The sequence below is a fragment of the Salvelinus fontinalis genome, chromosome 13 (assembly GCF_029448725.1).
Source record: "Salvelinus fontinalis isolate EN_2023a chromosome 13, ASM2944872v1, whole genome shotgun sequence".
In the NCBI taxonomy this organism is placed as follows: Eukaryota; Metazoa; Chordata; class Actinopteri; order Salmoniformes; family Salmonidae; genus Salvelinus; species Salvelinus fontinalis.
The window spans coordinates 48,672,723-48,695,829 of NC_074677.1; the positions used below are offsets into that span (position 1 = coordinate 48,672,723).

A 23,107-nucleotide genomic window follows, 5' to 3' on the forward strand; every position below is an offset into this window, starting at 1 on the left:
CCAGATAGGCACATCTTTTGTATTATAGTCTAATCCATTGAAAACAATTAGATGAATGGGTGCAAGCAAGATTGCATACACATTATGAGTTGTTATGAATTCTCACAAAATCAGGGCCCAACCACACATCATTCAAGTAAAAAATCCTTAAAATAAAACCTTCAGCCACGAAATATCTCTCAATCCTCAATGCAGAAAGGAAGAAGCTGAGGGACAAATTCGTTATATTTTCTGGCAAAGACAAACAATTTTTAGCTTGGATGGTGTGCAGTCACATTAGATTAGCATAATGTGCAACCTGCTGCACTACAGAACAGCCCTGTTTGCGCCTTTGAAGTGGATCAAAGCCCCCCAACAGGATGTTGGGATTTAATAGACAGCCCTAATTCATTAGAGAAGATTTGGCAGTTCACAGACGGCAATTAGTGCACCTGACATGTTATATATGGGTACCTACTCCACTACAGATCACACAGGAGTTGAGTTTATGTCAAGCCTTTCAGAGAAGAGTTGAAGAAAACTGAAACCCCGTTTTGATTAGGCTATCACTGGTTGACAGACAAAAAGGTCCCAATTGAATTGGATTACAGCCTACTCTATATTTAGGCGAATATCAATTGCAGAGAGAGAGAGCGAGAGAGAGAGATTTTCTCTGTCAATTTATTGCGACTGCTCAAGAGTGTTTTATGGGTAACTAGTTGGTCAATCTTTCTATTCAGAACCACTAGAAGACTGTTGGAACTGGACGAGAGGTAAAGACACCTGGAGCCATACACTCGTGATGAGGGCAGCAGCGCTTTCCTCCCCACCTAATAGAGACTGTCATGAGAGCGCATCTGAGCAGTGGGAGGTTGATCCTCAACCATTACCATCCACTGTCGTCGATGACACCCAGTTTTTTAATCCCCCAATTTTAACCCGATGTATGACTCTGCCAGATGCTTTGTACAGACGACGACAGAATCCGAGAGGAGAGTGGTATGATAACACGGTGTACAGTGACACCGACCAACAAATCGTCTCGATGAATACACACGAGGACCACAACGGTGCATATCAGTCTCAAGTAAAAGAAATCCCTTGGAATTCAGATGTCGGGTTGCACCATTTCAACAGCCAGTGGGATCATTCTGAGTACGATCACAGCAACTCACCTCAGAAAACGTAAGTGCGACACTTGTTGGGCAATACCGTAAATAACCACCATAATAATATCAGGAAATGTTATCATATTACCGAGAGTGGGGTATGTTGAGCCAGTTTTTACATTCAACATCACTACATCAAGGCAGTGGTGCAGTGGTGCCTGGTGAAGTGGGTATACTGTACTCTAATTTTGCCGAAAATGTCCCAAACGGCCCGCTCAGCGAAGGAAATACGCCCTGTGTGAAAAATGATATGACAAACAGTGACATACACTCTGAATTACCTACAATTATAATTCCCATATTTGTCGTTCATAGTCAGGCCAACCTAAGCTGTACTGTGCAAGTAGGCTAATAGTAGGTCTACTACTGGATGATAAATAAGCCTGTCACCTAAGTCAGAAATTCAAAGGTTTCGGATTTTTCTTTATTATTCAGGTTTAGCTCAAACCTCTTAAGGATCCGCCCCGTTTTTTTCAATTTTCGCCTAAAATGACATACCCAAATCTAACTGCCTGTAGCTCAGGCCCTGAAGCAAGGATATGCATTTTCTTGATATAATTTGAAAGGAAACACTTTGAAGTTTGTGGAAATGTGAAAAGAATGTAGGAGAATATAACACACTAGATGTGGTAAAAGATAATACAAAGAAGAAAAAATGTTATTTTTGTATTTTTTTTAACCATCATTTTTGAAATGTAAGAGAAAGGCCATAATGTATTATTCAAGCCCAGGTGGAATTTAGACTTTGGCCACGAGATGGCAGCAGTATGTGAAAAGTTTTAGACTGATGCAATGAACCATTGCATTTCTGTTCAAAATTTTATATAAAGACTGCCCAATGTGCCTAATTTGTTTATTAATAGCTTTATGTTCAAAATTGTGTACTATCCTCAAACAATAGCATGGTATTATTTTACTGTAAATTGTACAGTGCAGTTAGATTAACAAGAATTTAAACTTTCTGCCAATATCAGATATGTCTATGTCCTGGGAAATTCTCTTGTTACTTACAACCTCATGCTAATTGCATTAGTATACATTAGCTCAACGGTCCCGTGGATGGTACACCGATCCCAATTATTTTAATGTCACACTTAAAAAATCTAAAAAATCCATAACAATGCTTAAACCACAATGCACAATGCTTACTCAGTGCACAATGCTTCCTCAGTGCTTCTTCAGAAGATCACTCTTGATGTCTGGAAAAAATCTAAGACATTTTGATTTTTCAGTGTAGTTAACCTTTAATTCAAGTGCACAGGCACCTAGCACTGTTGTCAGTTAGCAGTGTTTCTGTAGTACAGGAGATGGAGTTTGCAAAACAGATGGCCAATGGATTGACGCAAATAATCATGATATCATTCTGCCTGGTAGGCATAGAGTATCATTAGCATGGCTATATTTTTCCTGATCGTTAATTGTTTGAAACCTGGACGTTTTACTTCATATTATGAGGCATGTCTTATCTTGCTTCAAAGTTGCCTATAGCCAAAATCCCACCATAGAAACGTGTCGGCAATTATTTTATAAAGACTTCCTCATACATTCACATAGACTTCTTATACATTCTCCTGTTCTATTGGTTTTCTTTCAACTTTCTTTCATTGTCATTTCATAGTCATATTAGCAACCCATGATAGTGGTTGCATCTTTAGATCTTCCCTCTTTCAAAATTTCAAACGGTTATTTCAATCTCTGTCCTTGAAACCGCTTGCATGTGCAGTCCACATTTTATAAAGTTTTTCCCGCAAATGTGATTAAATAATAGATTATCAACATTTTAAGCTAAATATTCTGATCTGTTCCATCAGCCTTATTTATTGATTTGGCGTATACCTCCACTACACTACTTTGATATGCATCAGTGGGAATTATTAAGAAATGAGTATGCCCACCGAAACAATAAGTGGGTATACCTGCGTATACCCTCCACCACAGCATCAAGGGAAGTATACTATTATTTCTAACAAACATATCTACATATATTTCAGGATGTTGTGTATCCCTGAAAATAATCTGAATTAATGGAAACATAACAGTATTGAAAACATAGCTTGTCCAAAAAAAAAATTGTCAACTTACCCGGTGTCAGGGATTCTTGAAAGATGGGGAAAACCTCAACTTTTTTTAGTACACATTTTTCTTAATATTGACAACATTTAAAATATATTTTTCATAGACCAAAGTATCAGCTATCAGATCATCTAAAGGAACAAACTCCTAATTATTTTAAGTTTTTCTTAAAATGCAACTTAATAACTGAATATATGTAAAATCCGTAATACACCTTAAATGGTTAATTGAGAAATATTTTTCAAGTCAGACAGGGCTATTCCAAGAAACTACATTATTCATTGTCGCTCGTTTTTGGAATTTTAAACATTTTTTGAGAGTTTGAAATGGACAAGGGCATTGACAGGCATAGAGCCGCATCTTGTCTATTTCAAATCTTCGCTCATTGATTGAGAAAGGTGCCGAATTACATGATGACACTCGTCTCGATCAATGAGAAGATTTGTACACGTTGTTGTATTACTTCATGGAGCAAAATATTTATTTAATAACGGAGCATTTTCTAAATTCAAATTAACCCCTTGCAACTAGACATTGAAGTTTAGAAGATGGTTGTCTTCCAAGTCGGGAATTGAGGAAGTATGACCAAGTAAAGTTTGGTCAAATTCTCTGTGCTCTGCTTTACACTACCTACTGTGTAACTATCCGAACTCAGGATAAGACCCAGATGCAGATAGTTTGAATCATAGAAGTTTATTTACAATGCAAGGGGCAGACAAATGACAGGTCAAGGGCAGGCAGAGGTCGGTAATCCAGGGCAGAGTCTGTAAGGTACAGAACGTCAGGCAGACTCAGGGTCAGAGCAGGCAGAATGGTCAAAACCGGAAGAACTAGAAAACAGGGACTAAAGCGAACAGGAGTATGGAAAAACACGCTGGTAGACATGACAAGACAAGACGAACTGGCAACAGACAAACAGAAAACACAGGTATAAATGCACAGGGGATAATGGGGGAAATGGTGTAGCTACCCTAGTACTTCAGTTTGGCTCAGTGGAGAAGTCACGTAGATTTTTGCTCAACATTTTGATATAGGTCAAATCAAAGGAACATGCTTGCCTTTTATAATGTGCAAAATGTACATGTACACAAAAATACACACCAATCTTAAAGTAGAATAATTGAATTAAGAAATATAGAAATATTAGGATGAGCAATGTCAGGAGTGTGTGTGTATATTTTTACTGTATATATATGTATGTGTGTGTGTGATGGGATGTATAGACAATATGGACAGTATATGGATAGAATGTGCAGTATATCTGAAGAATAGTATATGTACAGCAATAGTTAAATAGGATAGGCCTTGACTGGAATACAGAACATACATATGAAGTGGGTAAAACAACATGTAAACATCATTATAGTGACCGGTGTTCCATCACTATGCACTGTACATAGGACAGCAGCCCCTGAGGTGCATGGTAGAGTAACTGGGTGGTAGCCGGCTAATGACAGTGACTAAATTTCAGGGCAGGGTACTGGCCGGAGGCTGGCTGGCGGTGACTATTTTACAGTCTGATGGCCTAGATAGAAGTTGTTTTTCAGCCTCTAAGTCCCAGCTTTGATTCACCTGTACTGACCTCATCTTCTGGATGGTAGCGGGGTGAACAGGCCGTGGCTCGGGTGGCTGAAGTCTTAGATATTCTTGGCCTTCCTGTAACACCGGGTGCTGTAGATGTCCTGCAGGGCAGCCAGTATGCCCCGGTGATGCATTGGGCAGACCTCACCACCCTCTGGAGAGCCCTGCGGTTGCGGTCAGTGCAGTTGCCGTACCAGGCGGTGATACAGCCCAACAGGATGCTCTCATTGGTGCATCTGTAAACGTTTGTCATGGTCTTAGGGGCTAAACCTAATTTCTTCAGCCTCCTGAGGTTGAAGAGGTGCTGTTGTACCTTCTTCACCACACTGTCTGTGTGGGTTGACCATGGTATAGCCATAGATTCCTGAATAATCATTTATAAATCCATCTTAAGTTTAGTACAACTGTCTTCCTACACCTGTCTTACTACATTATTTATGAGATACTATATTATTTATGGGTAGGCCTGCTATGATATGATATTCCAATTATGTCTAACACTCCCATTTTGAGTATTTGTAAACAAATGTAATATAACCAAATGTGTAAAACTACTGTATCCTGTTGAGCTCATGGACCTTGCATCCATAGCCCCCTATACAAATTTCCCCAGGCCCATCCTTCTGCTTCATATACCAAGTAGCTGCAGTAACTGTCATTGGACTGAAACAGATTCTACAGATTTCTGAGTGTAGGCTACTTGAAGAACATCTTGAGCCTGCATTTATTTAACTGGGCACACAAACCCTATAGGACTGGATTGAGACAGAAGTCACCATCAGTAACTTAAGTATATGTCTTGCTTAGCTAGTACTGTAGGCCCACACACAGCAAACCTCTGGCTGTCAATCAAAGCCATCAGACTTCAACAGATGCAGATCACACCTATCTCCATAGAGACGAACACCTGTCATCCAATGGCTTAGTAAAAAAATCTCGGGAGACCAAGAATGTTGTGTATTATACATGCTGAAATTACATAATGATACCATTGTAGTTTACAAAAAAGTATTAAAGCACTCCCGACTCTATCATTTAGAAAAGTGTAAATAAACATCTGCGCTGAACGTTTTCTTCAGCTTACTCTTCTCTTCAGTTCCTGTCAACTTCCTTGTAGTCTGAATAGTGTTTTTTGTCACTGTCTTTCTCCATCCAGAGTTGAGACCATGCACCGTAGAAAAACGACTGTGCGAGAGAAGGGCCGTCGGCAGGCTATCCGTGGGCCTGCTTACATGTTCAGTGAGCGGGGCACCAGTCTCACTTCAGAGGAGGAGCGCTTTCTAGATGCTGCTGAGTACGGGAACATCCCAGTGGTGCGTAAGATGCTGGAGGAGTCCAAGACCCTCAACGTCAACTGTGTGGACTACATGGGCCAGAATGCACTGCAGTTGGCCGTGGGTAATGAGCACTTGGAGGTGACAGAGCTGCTGCTGAAGAAGGAGGGGCTGGCGCGTGTGGGTGATGGTCTACTCTTTGCCATCAGTAAGGGCTATGTGCGCATCGTAGAGGCTATCCTGGCCCACCCTGCATTCGGGGGTGGGCTGCGCCTAACCCTAAGCCCCCTGGAGCAGGAGCTAAGAGATGATGACTTTTATGCTTACGATGAAGACGGAACACGTTTTTCCCATGACGTGACCCCGGTCATCTTGGCTGCACACTGCCAGGAGTATGAGATAGTGCACACTCTGTTGATGAAGGGAGCACGCATCGAGAAACCCCATGATTACTTTTGTAAATGTAATGAGTGTCATGACAAGCAATGCCGTGACTCGTTCAGCCACTCCCGCTCCAGGATGAATGCCTATAAAGGGTTAGCCAGCGCTGCCTACCTGTCCCTGTCTAGTGAGGACCCTGTATTCACAGCTCTGGAGCTCAGCAACGAGCTGGCTCGCCTCGCCAACATCGAGACTGAGTTCAAGGTGAGAAAAACACAAAGACCAAGCTTGAGGATGAAGGAAAGGGTTGACTTTTCACCTATGCAATGTATTGGCTTGCTTTCTCTCACACATGCTTTCCCCCCTCTTACTAATTTTGCAATATTTAAAAGCTTTGTGCAGATATTTTTGTGAAAGCCTTAGAGCTGATTTTTGTCTTTTGATTACTCACAGAAATGATTAATTCGGAAGAGATCAAATCAGTTAGTCCATGTACAGCATACTTCACCAAATGACACACTCTAATATTATTGGAACCCGCTGTGAGAAAATGAAGATTGGTCCCAATCTCAAATCGGTCATTGACCGGTTAGAAATTATCGCAATTTCTGAGTGTACTGTATGTCAGACTTTGCCCCATATTATACACCAACATACTTACAGCATATAAAGCATATTTATGTTTTCTTGTGGCCATGTTTTTTGCAATGCAATGTAACTTTTCTCTGGTATTTACATTCAGTTTGCTCTCCCATGCCGATAAGGCACCTCGACTCAGAGGAATTAAATTCTGACAATCAGTATCACAACCGGCAGTGATCAGGAGTCCCATAGGGCAGCACACAATTGGCCCAGCGTCATCCGGGTTAGGGGAGGGTTTGGCCGGGGAAAGCCGTCATTGTAAATAAGAATTTGTTCTTAACCGACTTGCCTAATTAAATAAAGGAAAAACATAAATAAAAAAGAGAACAAGTCTAATCCAAGATTTTTATATCCAGTCTGACTCCTGGTACTGTTTTCGGGAACTGTTTATTATTAAAAAATGATCCACAGTTCTGTCTAATCTTTCTGTTAATTTATACTGATTACAGACCTCTACAAAGAGTTTGGATGGAGGTTTAACATAGACGGGTATAAACACATACACACACACAAGGACACATACTGTATCCCCTCTGTCTGAGGAAAACCCACAGAAAGATGTACAAATGCATGCACACACAGTCTATGCACATTATAAAGACCCATGTGTGACCAACACAAACATTGGCATGCAAAGTCACACCCTGCCTGAATGAGATAAGAAAATATACACATTATTTGTCAGTGCAGAAACGGTCTGTGGTTTTCCAGGTTTCTATTGGAATATTTTACATGTAGAGCAAAAAGTGAGAGACTGACATTAACAATTTACCAAAAGGTGTGACCCCTGGGGTTTGCCTCATTTTAAATAATTCTCACATCTCTTTTCCTCTCCTTTTCTTACTCTCCCTATCCTTCTCTCTCTCTCGCTCTCTTCTCTCTGTGTAGAATGACTACAGAAAGCTGTCCATGCAGTGTAAAGACTTTGTGGTGGGAGTGCTTGACTTATGCAGAGACACGGAGGAGGTGGAGGCCATTTTGAATGGGGATGTGGACCAAGCTCTGCCCGGTGATCACAGTCGACCCTGCCTCATCCGGGTCAAACTGGCCATTAAGTACGAGGTCAAAAAGGTTAGCTGAACCACTCAACCTTAATCTGAAATCAAACATGCTGTTTAAAATGTTTCCTAACTCTGGTGTTTGTCTTTGTACATCTCTGTTATTGTGTCTAGCATGATTTAACAGTCTTAAATTTGAATAGCAATCAATCTCAAGAGCACAATGAGAAAGACACTTTTGATTATATTCTCCCAATCTTCACGTCCCCTATAAAGGGTTTATTTAAGAGGCAAACTGGAATGGGATATAAATTAAATGCGTGTTTTACAGCTGTGTCACACCCAACAATGGATTCTACAACACAATAATATGCAAGGTATGACAAAGCAGTCACCCTTTGCCTATGCTTATCAATGTTGTAGTATGTCATAGTTATTTTTCATCATGTCTCTGTAGTTTGTGGCCCATCCTAACTGCCAGCAGCAGCTTCTGACCCTGTGGTATGAGAACCTAGCTGGACTTAGGCAGCAGTCTGTTGGGGTCAAATGCTGGACAGTCCTGGGAGTGGCGATCGGCCTTCCTTTCCTCGCCATCGCATACTGGGTCATGCCCTGCAGTAAGGTACACACAATCCCCTTTCTATTGTGTTCTTAGAATCCCTCATTAACACGTTTGTGTTATTAATAGTGATATGTTTATATCATGAGGTTGATGGTTGCCATTTATGTGGTTCATTTCCTCTATATCAGTTGGGTCAGATTCTCCGCAGTCCCTTCATGAAGTTTGTGGCCCATGCTGTGTCATTCACCATCTTCCTTGGACTACTGGTAATCAATGCATCGGACCGCTTCGAAGGGGTCAAGAACCTTCCCAATGAGACAATAACAGACCACCCTCATCAGGTGTTCAGGGTCAAAACCAGTCAATTCTCCTGGACTGAGATGCTCATCATGAATTGGGTGCTTGGTAATTTATTCTGGTTTTCAAACAGCTGCTTTTGTGGGAGAGACTTTATTATCTAGTCTTTTCATATGTCTTTGTTCCTGTCTCTTCACCATGAATAAAATCTTAAAGTATTCAAATCATACCACTCAAAACAGAGAGCTTTTGCACCTACTGAAAAGCACTCTCTTTATTAGGGATGATCTGGTCGGAGTGTAAGGAGATCTGGGCTGATGGGCCTAGGGAGTACATCATGCACCTGTGGAACGTGCTAGACTTTGGCATGCTGTCCATCTTCGTGGCATCCTTCACAGCCAGGCTCATGGCCTTCCTGAGGGCCTCTGAGGCCCAGCTGTATGTGGACATGTATGTGCCCAACATGCCCAACATAGACCTGAGCAACGCCTCACTGCCACCAAATGTAGCATACTACACCCATGGTCAGTGACACTTAGAGAATGATAATAACAATGCTTAATCTCTGGCCATTCTCATTCTTTTGAAAAAGCGGTGATTAAAAAAAAGTTATGTAAAAAGAGGACCGCAACCTATGATATGAAAAATCAAGGACTTGGGACTGTGAGGTTCTATCTGCAAAATGTAGAGTTTTTAAATTAGCATTTTTCAAGTCCCAGATCTCAGAACTGTTTTGTGATGTCTTCCTCTTTCATGCCTAAATAAGTATATCACCTTCCATACAATTATTTTTGATTGACATATGCAGTGTTGTGTGATCAGATTGCAGGTAGAACCTTATATAGCGCCAAGATAAAAAGGTGTTTGCACAGATGTTTCTCGAGTCTCAGATTTGAAGTACCACCTAATGAGCAATTCCATGTCAATAACATATTTTTTATCAAAATGTCATAGAACCTGAGTCAGTCCCCAGGTCACAATGTGACATTTAACAGCAACCTCTCTCTCTCTCTCTCTCTCTGCTCTCTCTGCTCTCTCGCTCTCTCGCTCTCTCTCTCAGCCAGGAACAGGTGGTTACCCTCCGACCCTCAGCTGATCTCCGAGGGTTTGTACTCCATTGCGGTGGTGCTCAGTTTCTCCCGCATTGCCTACATCTTGCCTGCCAATGAGAGCTTCGGCCCACTTCAAATCTCCCTCGGCCGGACGGTCAAGGACATCTTCAAGTTCATGGTCATCTTCATAATGGTCTTCTTGGCTTTCATGATTGGCATGTTCAATCTATATTCCTATTACCTTGGTGCCAAGTACAACCCCGCCTTCACCACGTAAGTGCCCTCCTGCCTGTTCCTGTAAATGAAGTGCTTTAAGTAGAGATGTATGTATGTATGTCTATGTATTCATTTGTGTGTTATTTATTAATGTCCGTGTGTGTGCGTTTGCACGCGTGTGTGTTTTGTTTGATTATGTGTGTTCACAGGGTGGAGGAGAGCTTTAAGACTCTATTTTGGTCCATCTTCGGCTTGTCCGAGGTTATCTCTGTGGTCTTGAAGTATGACCATAAGTTCATAGAGAACATTGGTTATGTTCTCTTTGGCGTCTACAATGTAACCATGGTAATCGTACTGCTCAACATGCTGATTGCAATGATCAATCACTCCTATCAGGAGATTGAGGTGAGACTAGGAACCAATAGGCCTAAACACCACTAGGGAATTCACAGGAGATGTATAGTCGGTAATCAATGCTTTGAGGTCAGAGGGGAATTATGTAAATTTACAGTATGGGTGAGTTATTATACTGTTATGTTCATGTTGTATTCATGTACCATTTTGTGAGTACACTGTTGTGAGCAGTTATGATAAAATAATCAGACCATATTAGATTAATTGTATGATTGTGCTCCAAACTGAGTCATTGCCCCTCACCTATCACTACTCTCCATTCATATCATGGTCTGTCTCAATCTCAACAGGAGGATGCTGATGTGGAGTGGAAGTTTGCCCGTGCCAAACTCTGGCTGTCCTACTTTGACGAGGGGCGTACTCTGCCCCCACCATTTAACCTGGTTCCCAGCCCCAAGTCCTTCTACTACCTAGCCCTGCGCACAAGGGCTTGTCTGGTGAGGCTGTGCAAGGCCAAAGCTCGTCACCATGACAACCAGCATGAGACAGCCATGATCAATTTGCGATTTAAGGTCAGAAGTTGGCTTTTAGGGAGAGGCTGTAGCCAGTTATATATCTGCCTCTTTAATTAATGAAATTTTAATGGGTGTGTGGTTTCTGTTCCATTTCAGCTTAATCAGTACAGACCTCAAACCAGGACACCAGGGCAGGATGACTTCACCATTAGAAAACCCATCAAACATCCTACTCGATACCAGGTACTTCCTTCATACCAGTCAATTTGATTAATTAGCAAGATCAGACGATATTCAGACATGCTACATTCTGAACTGTTGTCTCTAAAGTTTCCATTCTCTCTATTGTCTTGAAAGAAACTGATGAAGAGGCTCATTAAGAGATATGTGCTAAAGGCTCAGGTTGACAGTGAAAATGATGAAATCAACGAAGGTGAGAATGATTCCTATCCATTATGTAAGATCACAAAGCTGTTTTGGAATACTCATCATTCTTACAGCTGCAAGGCTGTGACATGGAGTTGTAGTGGATTGAGCGATCAATAACCTGTGGTGCATGCCTTGCAGGTGAGCTGAAGGAGATCAAGCAGGACATCTCCAGCCTTCGCTATGAGCTCCTGGAGGAGAAGTCTCAGGCCACAGAGGAACTAGCTGACTTGATCCAACAGCTTGGTGACAAGCTTAGCAAGAATGCCAAGAAACCCTGATGGGAATTGAGGGGTGTTCTCTGTATAAAACCTTCAAACTTAGATTCATAGTGTGTTGTTAAATTCTGGGATTGCACTCCACTTTGAGGTGTAGTGTAGGCTAGCTGTAGTTGTGTTCCTCTATATTAAAATATATATAAATTCACATTAAATCATTCTGCCTGTAAAGTAGTAGGATAACCTAGGTGAAATGCTGATGAATGTGTGTAGACAAGAGTATTTTACATTTGTAAAAAAAAATGTTTGTATTGAAATATTTAGACATTTTTAAATAAAATAATAATTATTATTATTGAGTAGGCCTGCCTGTATTATTGATGCTATTGCACCGAATAGCTAGCTTTTTCGTGTGGTGCCAATTGGTAAGACACTTCAGGAGGGTGGTCATGTGTGCTAGCAAGGCAGAGGTCCTGGGTTCGAGCCTCAGTGTGAGCTGAGTGGTAGTGGTAATCACTAAGCAGGCAGTGTTATCTCCTTTACAGTGGTGCCTTGACCCGGATCTACAGTTGCACTCAGCTCAAATTTGGGGTAGCTGTTGAGTGAGGGGTGGAACGTGGCACATGGGGATGTGTGAAATTTACTCCTTAGCCTGAAGTGTCCCCACTTGCGTCACCGAATAGCTAATTTTTTGTTTAGCGCCGACTGGTAAGATGCTTTAGGAGGGCGGCTACATGTGCTAGCAAGACAGAGGTCATAGGTTCGAGAATCGCTGTGCGTCGAATCAGGAGTAAGTGATACTTGCTATAAAATAAGCGGCATGATGTCCTTTTTCAATAAACATGAATTAGGAAATTCAAATGAATGATGAACAAGGCAAGCTAATATATATTCCAGCAGCCCAAACTGACCGTTGCAAACAATACACACATTTATCTACAATCTCCCAAGAGAAATGTCATCCTGAACATAACTTTATTAAAGGAGCAATAGTACTGTATTCAACGTGCCATACTCCAGATCTAGTAAATCTGGCTTTCAACAATACATTGGTCTAATAAGACAAACACAAGTGAGGACCAACATATAGATCTAGATCTCCATCTTATAGTCCTAAAAACCTGAAAGAAGTTACCTCTAGTTCGTTCAGCAATTCCTTAGGGGAAAATGAATGGGGAATGAATAAGGTTTTGAGGTAAATGCCGGAAATAAGGTCTGAGGTTAACACAGGCTTAGGAGATCTTATACATTTTGTTCTATGAGATATCAGTCAGTTCAGTTAACACAACCTTTATGAATTATGAAGACTTGTGCTTTTTTTAATTACATAAATGCTTAAAAATGCACAGTGACGTTAGCTGATGAAGATAATCTCATAGAACAAAACGTATATGATCTAAGCCAGGTGTTTAGCACAGACCTTATTTACGGCATTTATCAAAAAACTCCATTACTTTCACCATAAGCTTTGTCCAACAAACCATGACAGAGTTATTACCTTAAAAAAAATACGATTATTGTAAAATCTGCATAAAAACAATATGCACCAGAGATGTGTTTCCATCAAATCCTATAAAAAGCTGTGCGTGACGACAGAGCACATAAAAATACCTTTTGCTATTAAATTCCCATGTACTGAATAAAAAAATATAAGTTAAATGGGTTTGCATCGCATTTTCAACTCTACTGATGGTTTTCTCACAAAAATTGTTTAGCGTTATATAGCGAGTGTGCCCACTCTGGTATTGGAACGTACATTCTAGCCAACATCTTGCCGCTACAGTGCGGGTGTATGTATGAACTTCACCAACAGAGCAGAGCAGATACCAGGCTTTGTGGAATCTAGCTCCGACTACATTGAATCGCCCCAAGGTCAATACTTCAAAAATATAAATCATTAAACACCTACCTTGTACCACAGTACCAGTCAATAGTTTGGACACCTACTCATTCAAGGGTTTTTCTTTGTTTTTTACTATTTTCTACATTGTAGAATAATAGTGAAGACATCAAAACTATGAAATATCTCATATGGAATCATGTAGTAACCAAAACAGTGTTAAACAAGCCAAAATATATTTTAGATTGTAGATCCTTCAAACTAGCCACACTTTGCCTTGATGACAGCTTTGGCATTCTCTCAACCAGTTTCACCTGGAATGCTTTTCCAACAGTCTTGAAGAAGTTCCCACATATGCTGAGCACTTTCCTTCACTCTGCAGTCCAACTCATCCCAAACCATCTCAATTGGGATGAGGTTGGGTGATTGTGGAGGCCAGGTCATCTGATGCAGATCTCCATCCCTCTCCTTCTTGGTCAAATAGCCCTTACACAGCCTGGGGGTGTGCTGGGTCATTGTCCTGTTGTAAAACAAATGATAGTGGGAATAAGTGCAAACCAGATAGGATGACGTATCGCTGCAGAATGCTGTGATAGTCATGCTGTTTAAGTGTGCCTTGAATTGTAAATAAATCACAGACAGTGTCACCAGCAAAGCACACCCACACCATCAAACCTTCTCTTCCATGCTTCACGGTGGGAACTACACATGCGGAGATCCTTTGTTCACCTACTCTGCGACTTACAAAGAAACGGCGGTTGGAACCAAAAATGTCACATTTGGACTCATCAGACTAAAGGACGGTTTTCCACTGGTCTAATGTTCATTTTTATTTTTTATTTTATTTTATTTCACCTTTATTTAACCAGGTAGGCTAGTTGAGAACAAGTTCTCATTTGCAACTGCGACCTGGCCAAGATAAAGCATAGCAGTGTGAACAGACAACAACACAGAGTTACACATGGAGTAAACAATAGACAAGTCAATAACATGGTAGAAAAAAGAGAATCTATATACAATGTGTGCAAAAGGCATGAGGTAGGCAATAAATCGAATAATTACAATTTAGCAGATTAACACTGGAGTGATAAATCATCAGATGATCATGTGCAAGAAGAGATACTGGTGTGCAAAAGAGCAGAAAAGTAAATAAATAAAAGCAGTATGGGGGTGAGGTAGGTAAATTGGGTGGGTAGTTTACAGATGGACTATGTACAGCTGCAGCGATCGGTTAGCTGCTCGGATAGCAGATTTTTAAAGTTGTTGAGGGAGATAAAAGTCTCCAACTTCAGAGATTTTTGCAATTCGTTCCAGTCGCAGGCAGCAGAGAACTGGAAGGAAAGGCGTCCAAATGAGGTTTTGGCTTTAGGGATGATCAGTGAGATACACCTGCTGGAGCGCGTGCTACGGGTGGGTGTAGCCATCGTGACCAGTGAACTGAGATAAGGCAGCACTTTACCTAGCATAGCCTTGTAGATGACCTGGAGCCAGTGGGTCTGACGACGAACATGTAGCGAGGGCCAGCCGACTAGGGCATACAGGTCGCAGTGGTGGGTCGTATAAGGTGCTTTAGTAACAAAACGGATGGCACTGTGATAAACTGCATCCAGTTTGCTGAGTAGAGTATTGGAAGCTATTTTGTAGATGACATCGCCGAAGTCGAGGATCGGTAGGATAGTCAGTTTTACTAGGGTAAGTTTGGCGGCGTGAGTGAAGGAGGCTTTGTTCCGGAATAGAAAGCCGACTCTAGATTTGATTTTGGATTGGAGATGTTTGATATGAGTCTGGAAGGAGAGTTTGCAGTCTAGCCAGACACCTAGGTACTTATAGATGTCCACATATTCTAGGTCGGAACCGTCCAGGGTGGTGATGCTAGTCGGGCGTGCGGGTGCAGGCAGCGAACGGTTGAAAAGCATGCATTTGGTTTTACTAGCGTTTAAGAGCAGTTGGAGGCCACGGAAGGAGTGTTGTATGGCATTGAAGCTCGTTTGGAGGTTAGATAGCACAGTGTCCAGGGAAGGGCCGGAAGTATACAAAATGGTGTCGTCTGCGTAGAGGTGGATCAGGGAATCGCCCGCAGCAAGAGCAACATCATTGATGTATACAGAGAAAAGAGTCGGCCCGAGAATTGAACCCTGTGGTACCCCCATAGAGACTGCCAGAGGACCGGACAACATGCCCTCCGATTTGACACACTGAACTCTGTCTGCAAAGTAGTTGGTGAACCAGGCAAGGCAGTCATTAGAAAAACCGAAGCTATTGAGTCTGCCGATAAGAATATGGTGATTGACAGAGTCGAAAGCCTTGGCCAGGTCGATGAAGACGGCTGCACAGTAATGTCTTTTATCGATGGCGGTTATGATATCGTTTAGTACCTTGAGCGTGGCTGAGGTGCACCCGTGACCGGCTCGGAAACCGGATTGCACAGCGGAGAAGGTACGGTGGGATTCGAGATGGTCAGTGATCTGTTTGTTGACTTGGCTTTCGAAGACCTTAGCTAGGCAGGGCAGGATGGATATAGGTCTGTAACAGTTTGGGTCCAGGGTGTCTCCCCCTTTGAAGAGGGGGATGACAGCGGCAGCTTTCCAATCCTTGGGGATCTCAGATGATACGAAGGAGAGGTTGAACAGGCTGGTAATAGGGGGTGCGACAATGGCGGCGGACAGTTTCAGAAATAGGGGGTCCAGATTGTCAAGCCCAGCTGATTTGTATGGGTCCAGGTTTTCCAGCTCTTTCAGAACATCTGCTATCTGGATATGGGTAAAGGAGAAGCTGGGGAGGCTTGGGCGAGTAGCAGCGGGGGGGGGGCGGGGCTGTTGGCCAAGGTTGGAGTCGCCAGGTGGAAGGCATGACCAGCCATTGAGAAATGTTTGTTGAAGTTTTCGATTATCACGGACTTATCAGTGGTGACCGTGTTATCTAGCCTCAGTGCAGTGGGCAGCTGGGAGGAGGTGCTCTTGTTTTCCATGGACTTTACAGTATCCCAGAACTTTTTGGAGTTAGAGCTACAGGATGCAAATTTCTGCTTGAAAAAGCTGGCCTTTGCTTTCCTGACTGACTGCGTGTATTGGTTCCTGACTTCTCTGAACAGTTGCATATCACGGGGGCTCTTCGATGCTATTGCAGTTCGCCACAGGATGTTTTTGTGCTGGTCGAGGGCAGTCAGGTCTGGAGTGAACCAAGGGCTATATCTGTTCTTGGTTCTGCATTTTTTGAACGGAGCATGCTTGTCTAATATGGTGAGGAAGTAACTTTTAAAGAATGACCAGGCATCCTCAACTGACGGGATGAGGTCAATATCCTTCCAGGGTACCCGGGCCATTGCTCGTTTCTTGGCCCATGCAAGTCTCTTCTTCTTATTGGTGTCCTTTGGTAGTGGTTTCTTTGCAGCAATTCGACTATGAAGGCCTAATTCACGCAGTCTCCTCTGAACAGTTGATGTTGAGATGTGTCTGTTACTTGAACTCTGTGAAGCATTTTTTTGGGCCGCAGTTTCTGAGGCTGGTAACTCTAATGACCTTATCCCCTGCAGCAGAGGTAACTCTGGGTCTTCCTGTGGCGGTCTTCATGAGAGTCAGTTTCATCATAGCTCGACGGTTTTTGCGACTGCACTTGAAGAAACTTTCAAAGTTCTTCAAATGTTCCGGATTGACTGACCTTCATGTCTTGAAGTAATGATGGACTGTCGTTTCTCTTTGCTTAACCTGTCTAGGATCAGCGTGGCGCTAGCGGCACTCCCCCCCCCCCCCCACTGAAAAACCAGTGCCGCGAAATTCAAAAAAAATATTTTTTTAAAATATTTAACTTTCACACATTAAAGTCCAATACAGCTAATGAAAGACACAGATCTTATGAATCCAGTCAACATTTCCGATTTTTAAAATGTTTTACAGGGAAGACACAATATGTAAAGATGTACATCTATTACCTAAAAAACACATTAGCATATTCCACCATCTTTTATTTGTCCACCAACACCAGTAGCCATCACCAATTCGGCTAAACTAAGATATTTATAGCCCCTAACCAACAAAAAAACTCATTAGATGACAGTCTGATAACATATTTATGGTATGGGATAGGTTTTGTTAGAAAAAAGTGCATATTTCAGGTATATGGCATAGTTTACAATTGCACCCACCATCACAAATGGACTAGAATAATTACAATGAGCAACGTGTTTACCTAACTACTAATCATCAAACATTTCGTAAAAATACACAGCATACACGAATCGAAAGACACAGATCCTGTGAATACAGACAATATTTCAGATTTTCTAAGTGTCTTACAGCGAAAACACAATAAATCGTTATATTAGCTTAGCACATAGCAATTAGCAGCCCAGCATTGATTCTAGCCAAAGTGAGCGATAAAAGTCAACATCGCCAAAAGATATTAATTTTTTCACTAACCTTCTCAGAATTCTTCCGATGACACTCCTGTAACATCACATTACAACATGCATATACAGTTTGATCGAAAATGTTTATATTTAGCCACCAAAATCATGGTTAGACAATGTGAAATGTAGACAAGCTGGTAAAGAAAACGTCCTTGCGCCACTTAGACAGTGATCTACTCTTATACATAAATACTCATAAACGTGACTAAAAAATATAGGGTGGACAGGGATTGATAGACAATTTAATTCTTAATACAATTGCGTTATTACATTTTTTAATTTATCCTTACTTTTCAATACAGTTTGCGCCAAGCGAAGCTACGTCAAAAAACATGGCGTCCTAAGCCACTAAAATGTTTCGACAGAAACACGATTTATCATAATAAAAATGTCCTACCTTGAGCTGTTCTTCCATCAGTATCTTGGGCAAAGGATCCTTTCTTGGGAGAAATCGTCTTTTGGTGGAAAGCTGTCCTCTTGCCATGTGGAAATGTCAACTACGTTCGGGATGAACTGAAAAGCGTGACCAACTTTTCACATCGTTGCAAAAATAAATGTCCCAAAATCGCACTAAACGGATATAAATTGCTATAAAACGCTTTAAATTAACTACTTTGTGATGTTTGTAACTCCTATAACGAGTGAAAAGATGACCGGAGAAATATAACAGGCTAAACTAACGCTTGGAACAGGAGAGGGTCGGTGTCTTCCACGCGCGTTACGCAGCAAGAAAAGACTTGCTAGCTAAAGGTTTTTTTCATTTGTAGGGCCTGTGAACGAGCAATCGAGCCCGTTGGAATCGTCATCACGTAAAGGCATCCAGGGGAAGACGTAAGAAGTGTCCGTATAGTCATAGCAACGACAGTGCCCGTTTAAATGACTTCAGAAAAGTGGCCAACGTTTCTCAAATCTGACTCCATGTCAGGGAAATTGCTGTAGAATGGGCTCTGTTCCACTTAGAGACAAAATTTCAACTCCTATAGAAACTATAGACTGTTTTCTATCCAATAATAATAATAATATGCATATTGTACGATCAAGGATTTTGTGGGAAGCCGTTTAAAAAATTAGCCACATTAGCATAAATAGTCTAAACAGCGCCCCCATCCCCAACAGGTTAATTGAGCTGTTCTTTCCATAATCTGGACTTGGTCTTTTACCAAATAGGGCTATCTTCTGTATACCACCCCTACCTTATCACAACACGACTGATTGGCTCAAACACATTAAGAAGGAAAGAAATTCCACGAATTAACAAGGCACATCTGTTAATTGAAATGCATTCCAAATGCACCTCATGAAGCTGGTTGAGAGAATGCCAACAGTGTGCAAAGCTGTCATCAAGGCAAAGGGTGGCAACATTGAAGAATTTCAAATGTGTGGCTCAGTTGGTAGAGCATGGCGCTTGCAACGCCAGGGTTGTGGGTTCATTCCCCACAGGGGGACCAGGATGAATATGTATGAACTTTCCAATTTGTAAGTCGCTCTGGATAAGAGCGTCTGCTAAATGACTTAAATGTAATGTAAATGTAAAATATATTATGATTTGTTTTTCACTTTTTTGGTCACTACATGGTTCCATGTAGGCCCATGCTGTGTTGCGGCGCACCATTGGCCCAGCGTCGTCCGGGTTAGGGAGGGTTTGGCTGGCAGGGATATCCTTGTCTCATCGCGCACTAGCGACTCCTGGTGTTTCCTCCGACACATTGGGTTGGATGTGCATTGTGTCATGAAGCAGTGTGGCTTGGTTGGGTTGTGTTTTGGAGGACGCATGGCTCTTGACCTTCACCTCTCCCGAATCCGTATGGGAGTTGCAGCAATGAGACAAGACAGTAACTACTACCAATTGGATACCATAAAAAGGGGGTATAAAATAAAAAAACAAAGGCTTACAGTATGTATAATTGCTAGGAACTCTACTTACCAGATGTAATGTGTTCCTCGCTATCAAATAAACTTCTGAATCCAATTTTTGTGCCGAACGGTGCCATTGTGCTTAAATAGATTTTGTCCCCCCCACACCGATCACAACACGCAGGTTGAAATATCAAAACAAACTCTGAACCAATTATATTAATTTGGGGACAGATCAAAAAGCATTAAACATTTATGGCAATTTAGCTAGCTAGCCTGCTGTTGCTAGCTAACTCGTCCTGGGATATAAACCTTGAGTTGTTATTTTACCTGAAATGAGGACCATTTTACCTGAAAGCTCCTCTACTACGAAAATGTATCCACACATAAAATAGTCAACCGAATCGTTTCTAGTCATCTCTCTTCCTTCCAGGCTTTTTTTTCTTCTTTGGACTTTATATGGCAATTAACTTTCATAATAAGGTGCATTACCACAACCAACCTCAGTTAATCTTTCAATCACCCACATGGGTATACAGTGGCAAGAAAAAGTATGTGAACCCCTTGGAATTACCTGGATTTCTGCATAAATTTGTCCTAAAATGTTATCTGATCTTCATCTTAGTCACAACAATAGACAAACACGGTGTGCTTAAACTAATAACACACAAATTATTGTATTTATCTTGTCTATATTGAATACATCATTTAAACAATCACAGTGTAGGTTGGAAAAAGTTTGTGAAACCCTAGGCTAATGACTTTTACAAAAGCTAATTGGAGTCAGGAGTCAGCTAAGCTGGAGTCCAATCAATGAGACGAGATTGGAGCTGCCAGGCCCTATAAAAAACAGTCACAAAATTTGAATTTGCTATTCACAAGAAGCTTTGCCTGATGTGAACCATGCCTCGAACAAAAGCGATTTCAGAAGACCCCAAGTTAAGATAGTTGACTTGCATAAAGCTGGAAAGGGTTACAAAACTATCTTTAAAAGCCTTGTTCATCAGTCCAGGGTAAGACAAATTGTCTATAAATGGAGAAAGTTCAGCACTGTTGCTACTCTCCCTGGGAGTGGCCATTCTGCAAAGATGACTGCAAGAGCACAGTGCAGAATGCTCAATGAGGTTAAGAAGAATCCTAGAGTGTCAGCTAAAGACTTACAGAAATCTCTGGAACATGCTAACATCTGACGAGTCTACAATACGTAAAACACTAAACAAAAATGGTATTCATAGGAGGACTCCACAGAATAAGCCACTGCCGTCCAAAGTTCACAAAAGAGCACCTGGATGTTCCACAGTGCTTCTGGCAAAATATTCTGTGGACAGATTAAACTAAAGTTGAGTTGTTTGGAAGGAACACACAACACTATGTTGAGAAAAAAATGGTACAGCACACCAACATCAAAACCTCATCCCAACTATAAAGTATGGTGGAGGGAGCACTGTGGTTTGGGGCTGCTTTGCTGCCTCAGGGCCTGGACAGCTTGCTATCATCGACGGAAAAATGTATTCCGACGTTTTATCAAGACATTTTGCAGGATAGTGTAAGGCTATATGTCCGCCAATTGAAGCTCAACAAAAGTTGGGTGATGCAACAGGACAACGACCCCAAACACAGAAGTAAATCAACAGAAGAGAATATGCCTTCTGACCTCAACCGACTTAAAATGTTGTGGCATGACCTGCAGAGCAATTCACACCAGACATCCTAAGAATATTGCTGAACTGAAACAGTTTTGTAAAGCTTAATGGTCCAAAATTCCTGACCGTTGTGCAGGTCTGATCCGCAACTACAGAAAACTTTTGGTTGAGTTGCTGCCAAAGGAGGGTCAACCAGTTATTAAAAACTTCTTAGGGGTAGGCGTCCCGCTTGACGTGAAACTGGACGGCGTGTAATTCAAATAAATTCAAATAAATATTATGGATTTAACATTTACGTACATATGTGTCATATCGGCTGAAAGCTTAAATTCTTGTTAATCTAACAAGAACATTTATTTTTGCAACGCTCGCGACCGGTGCGTGTTACAGCGAGCTGTCATTAGACCACGCACTTCAGGCAAGACTTCCTACCAGGTAGTCAACCACTGTCTTCACAGTAGGAATATGGTGCGGTTGGGACTAAAGTTGGATTCAGACATTTATTTATTATTTTACCACTTTATATCTGGTTAATATAGTTCTTAGAAATTACACAGACTCCCGATGTTTGTGTCCCAAAACTGTCCTACATGATAAGATTATTATGGACAAAAGAGCGAGATTATTAAATTTGTTCTACCGGAAGTCATCGATGATCATTTCACCAAAATAAGACCCTCTATATTTATTGTAAAGGGGCATCAAGCTCATCACCTTGTGCTTTCACCACCCTGTGAAGTTCATAATTAATTTTATCTATAGCTTAATAAACTATGCTTTCCCAACTCGTAGTGGGAGGACCACACAACATAAACTATCATCGCCTGACTCCAAACTTACTTCAATTTGATGGTTTTATATCAACATTTTCGTTTACACCGACATGTATCGAATTATACATTTTACCAACATAAAAATATATATCCCACATTGTCTACTGTATTTTGTTGTGTCGAGATTTTGAAAGATTACCGAAAACTGTTTCCATCAGGCCTGTCGTTCCTTTTTTTTATCGGACATATACTTTACTCGCATACAAAGCTTGGATGGGAACCTGGTTTATTAGCCTACAGAACCATTTCCCAAACTCGGTCCTTGGTTTTGCCACAACATTTCAAAATGTATTCAAATCTTGTTATTTGAATCAGCTGTGTAGTACTAGGACAAAAACCAAAACGTGCACGGAGATTGAGAAACCCTGGCCTACAGCAAAAATATTGTATTACACTGAATTGACTTCCTCTCTGATTACAGGTACGTTTTCAGGTGCATTTTCTCAGGTCCACCCACCCACTCTTTAGCCCAATGAAACATGTCCGAGTGAACCGTAACTATGTCGTTTCCAGAAAGTGATCCTCAACCGGAATTCTTTCAACCGCCTCCAAATCAATCTTGTCACTAGTTACCAAAATCACAGCTATGTCGTAAAAAATCGTGAAAACAAAACATCGCTTTTTTGGTCTTAATTCAAAATTTGGCATAAGGTTAGCACTGTGGTCAGAGTTAAGGTTAGGTTTAAAATCAGATTGTAAAATAATACATTGTCGAAATGGGCGGTGGTTAAGCCTAAATTGAAGATGACAATATATTTTCGACCTAGGGTTTACCATAATTATGAATTTGTGGCT

The 23,107-nt window shown here is 41.4% G+C and overlaps 1 protein-coding gene across 1 annotated transcript; it reads left to right on the forward strand.

The window, feature by feature from the left end:
- The first annotated feature begins 486 nt into the window (after nucleotides 1-486).
- Nucleotides 487-12,092, forward strand: LOC129868833 (short transient receptor potential channel 7-like). Its single transcript, XM_055943113.1, has 12 exons — nucleotides 487-1,164; nucleotides 5,959-6,721; nucleotides 7,988-8,170; nucleotides 8,555-8,719; nucleotides 8,848-9,064; nucleotides 9,238-9,480; nucleotides 10,017-10,281; nucleotides 10,434-10,629; nucleotides 10,929-11,150; nucleotides 11,250-11,336; nucleotides 11,451-11,526; nucleotides 11,661-12,092. The coding sequence occupies exons 1-12, from the start codon at nucleotides 782-784 to the stop codon at nucleotides 11,798-11,800; spliced, it is 2,940 nt and encodes a 979-aa protein (XP_055799088.1). The 5' UTR covers nucleotides 487-781; the 3' UTR covers nucleotides 11,801-12,092.
- Nucleotides 12,093-23,107: the final 11,015 nt, after the last annotated feature.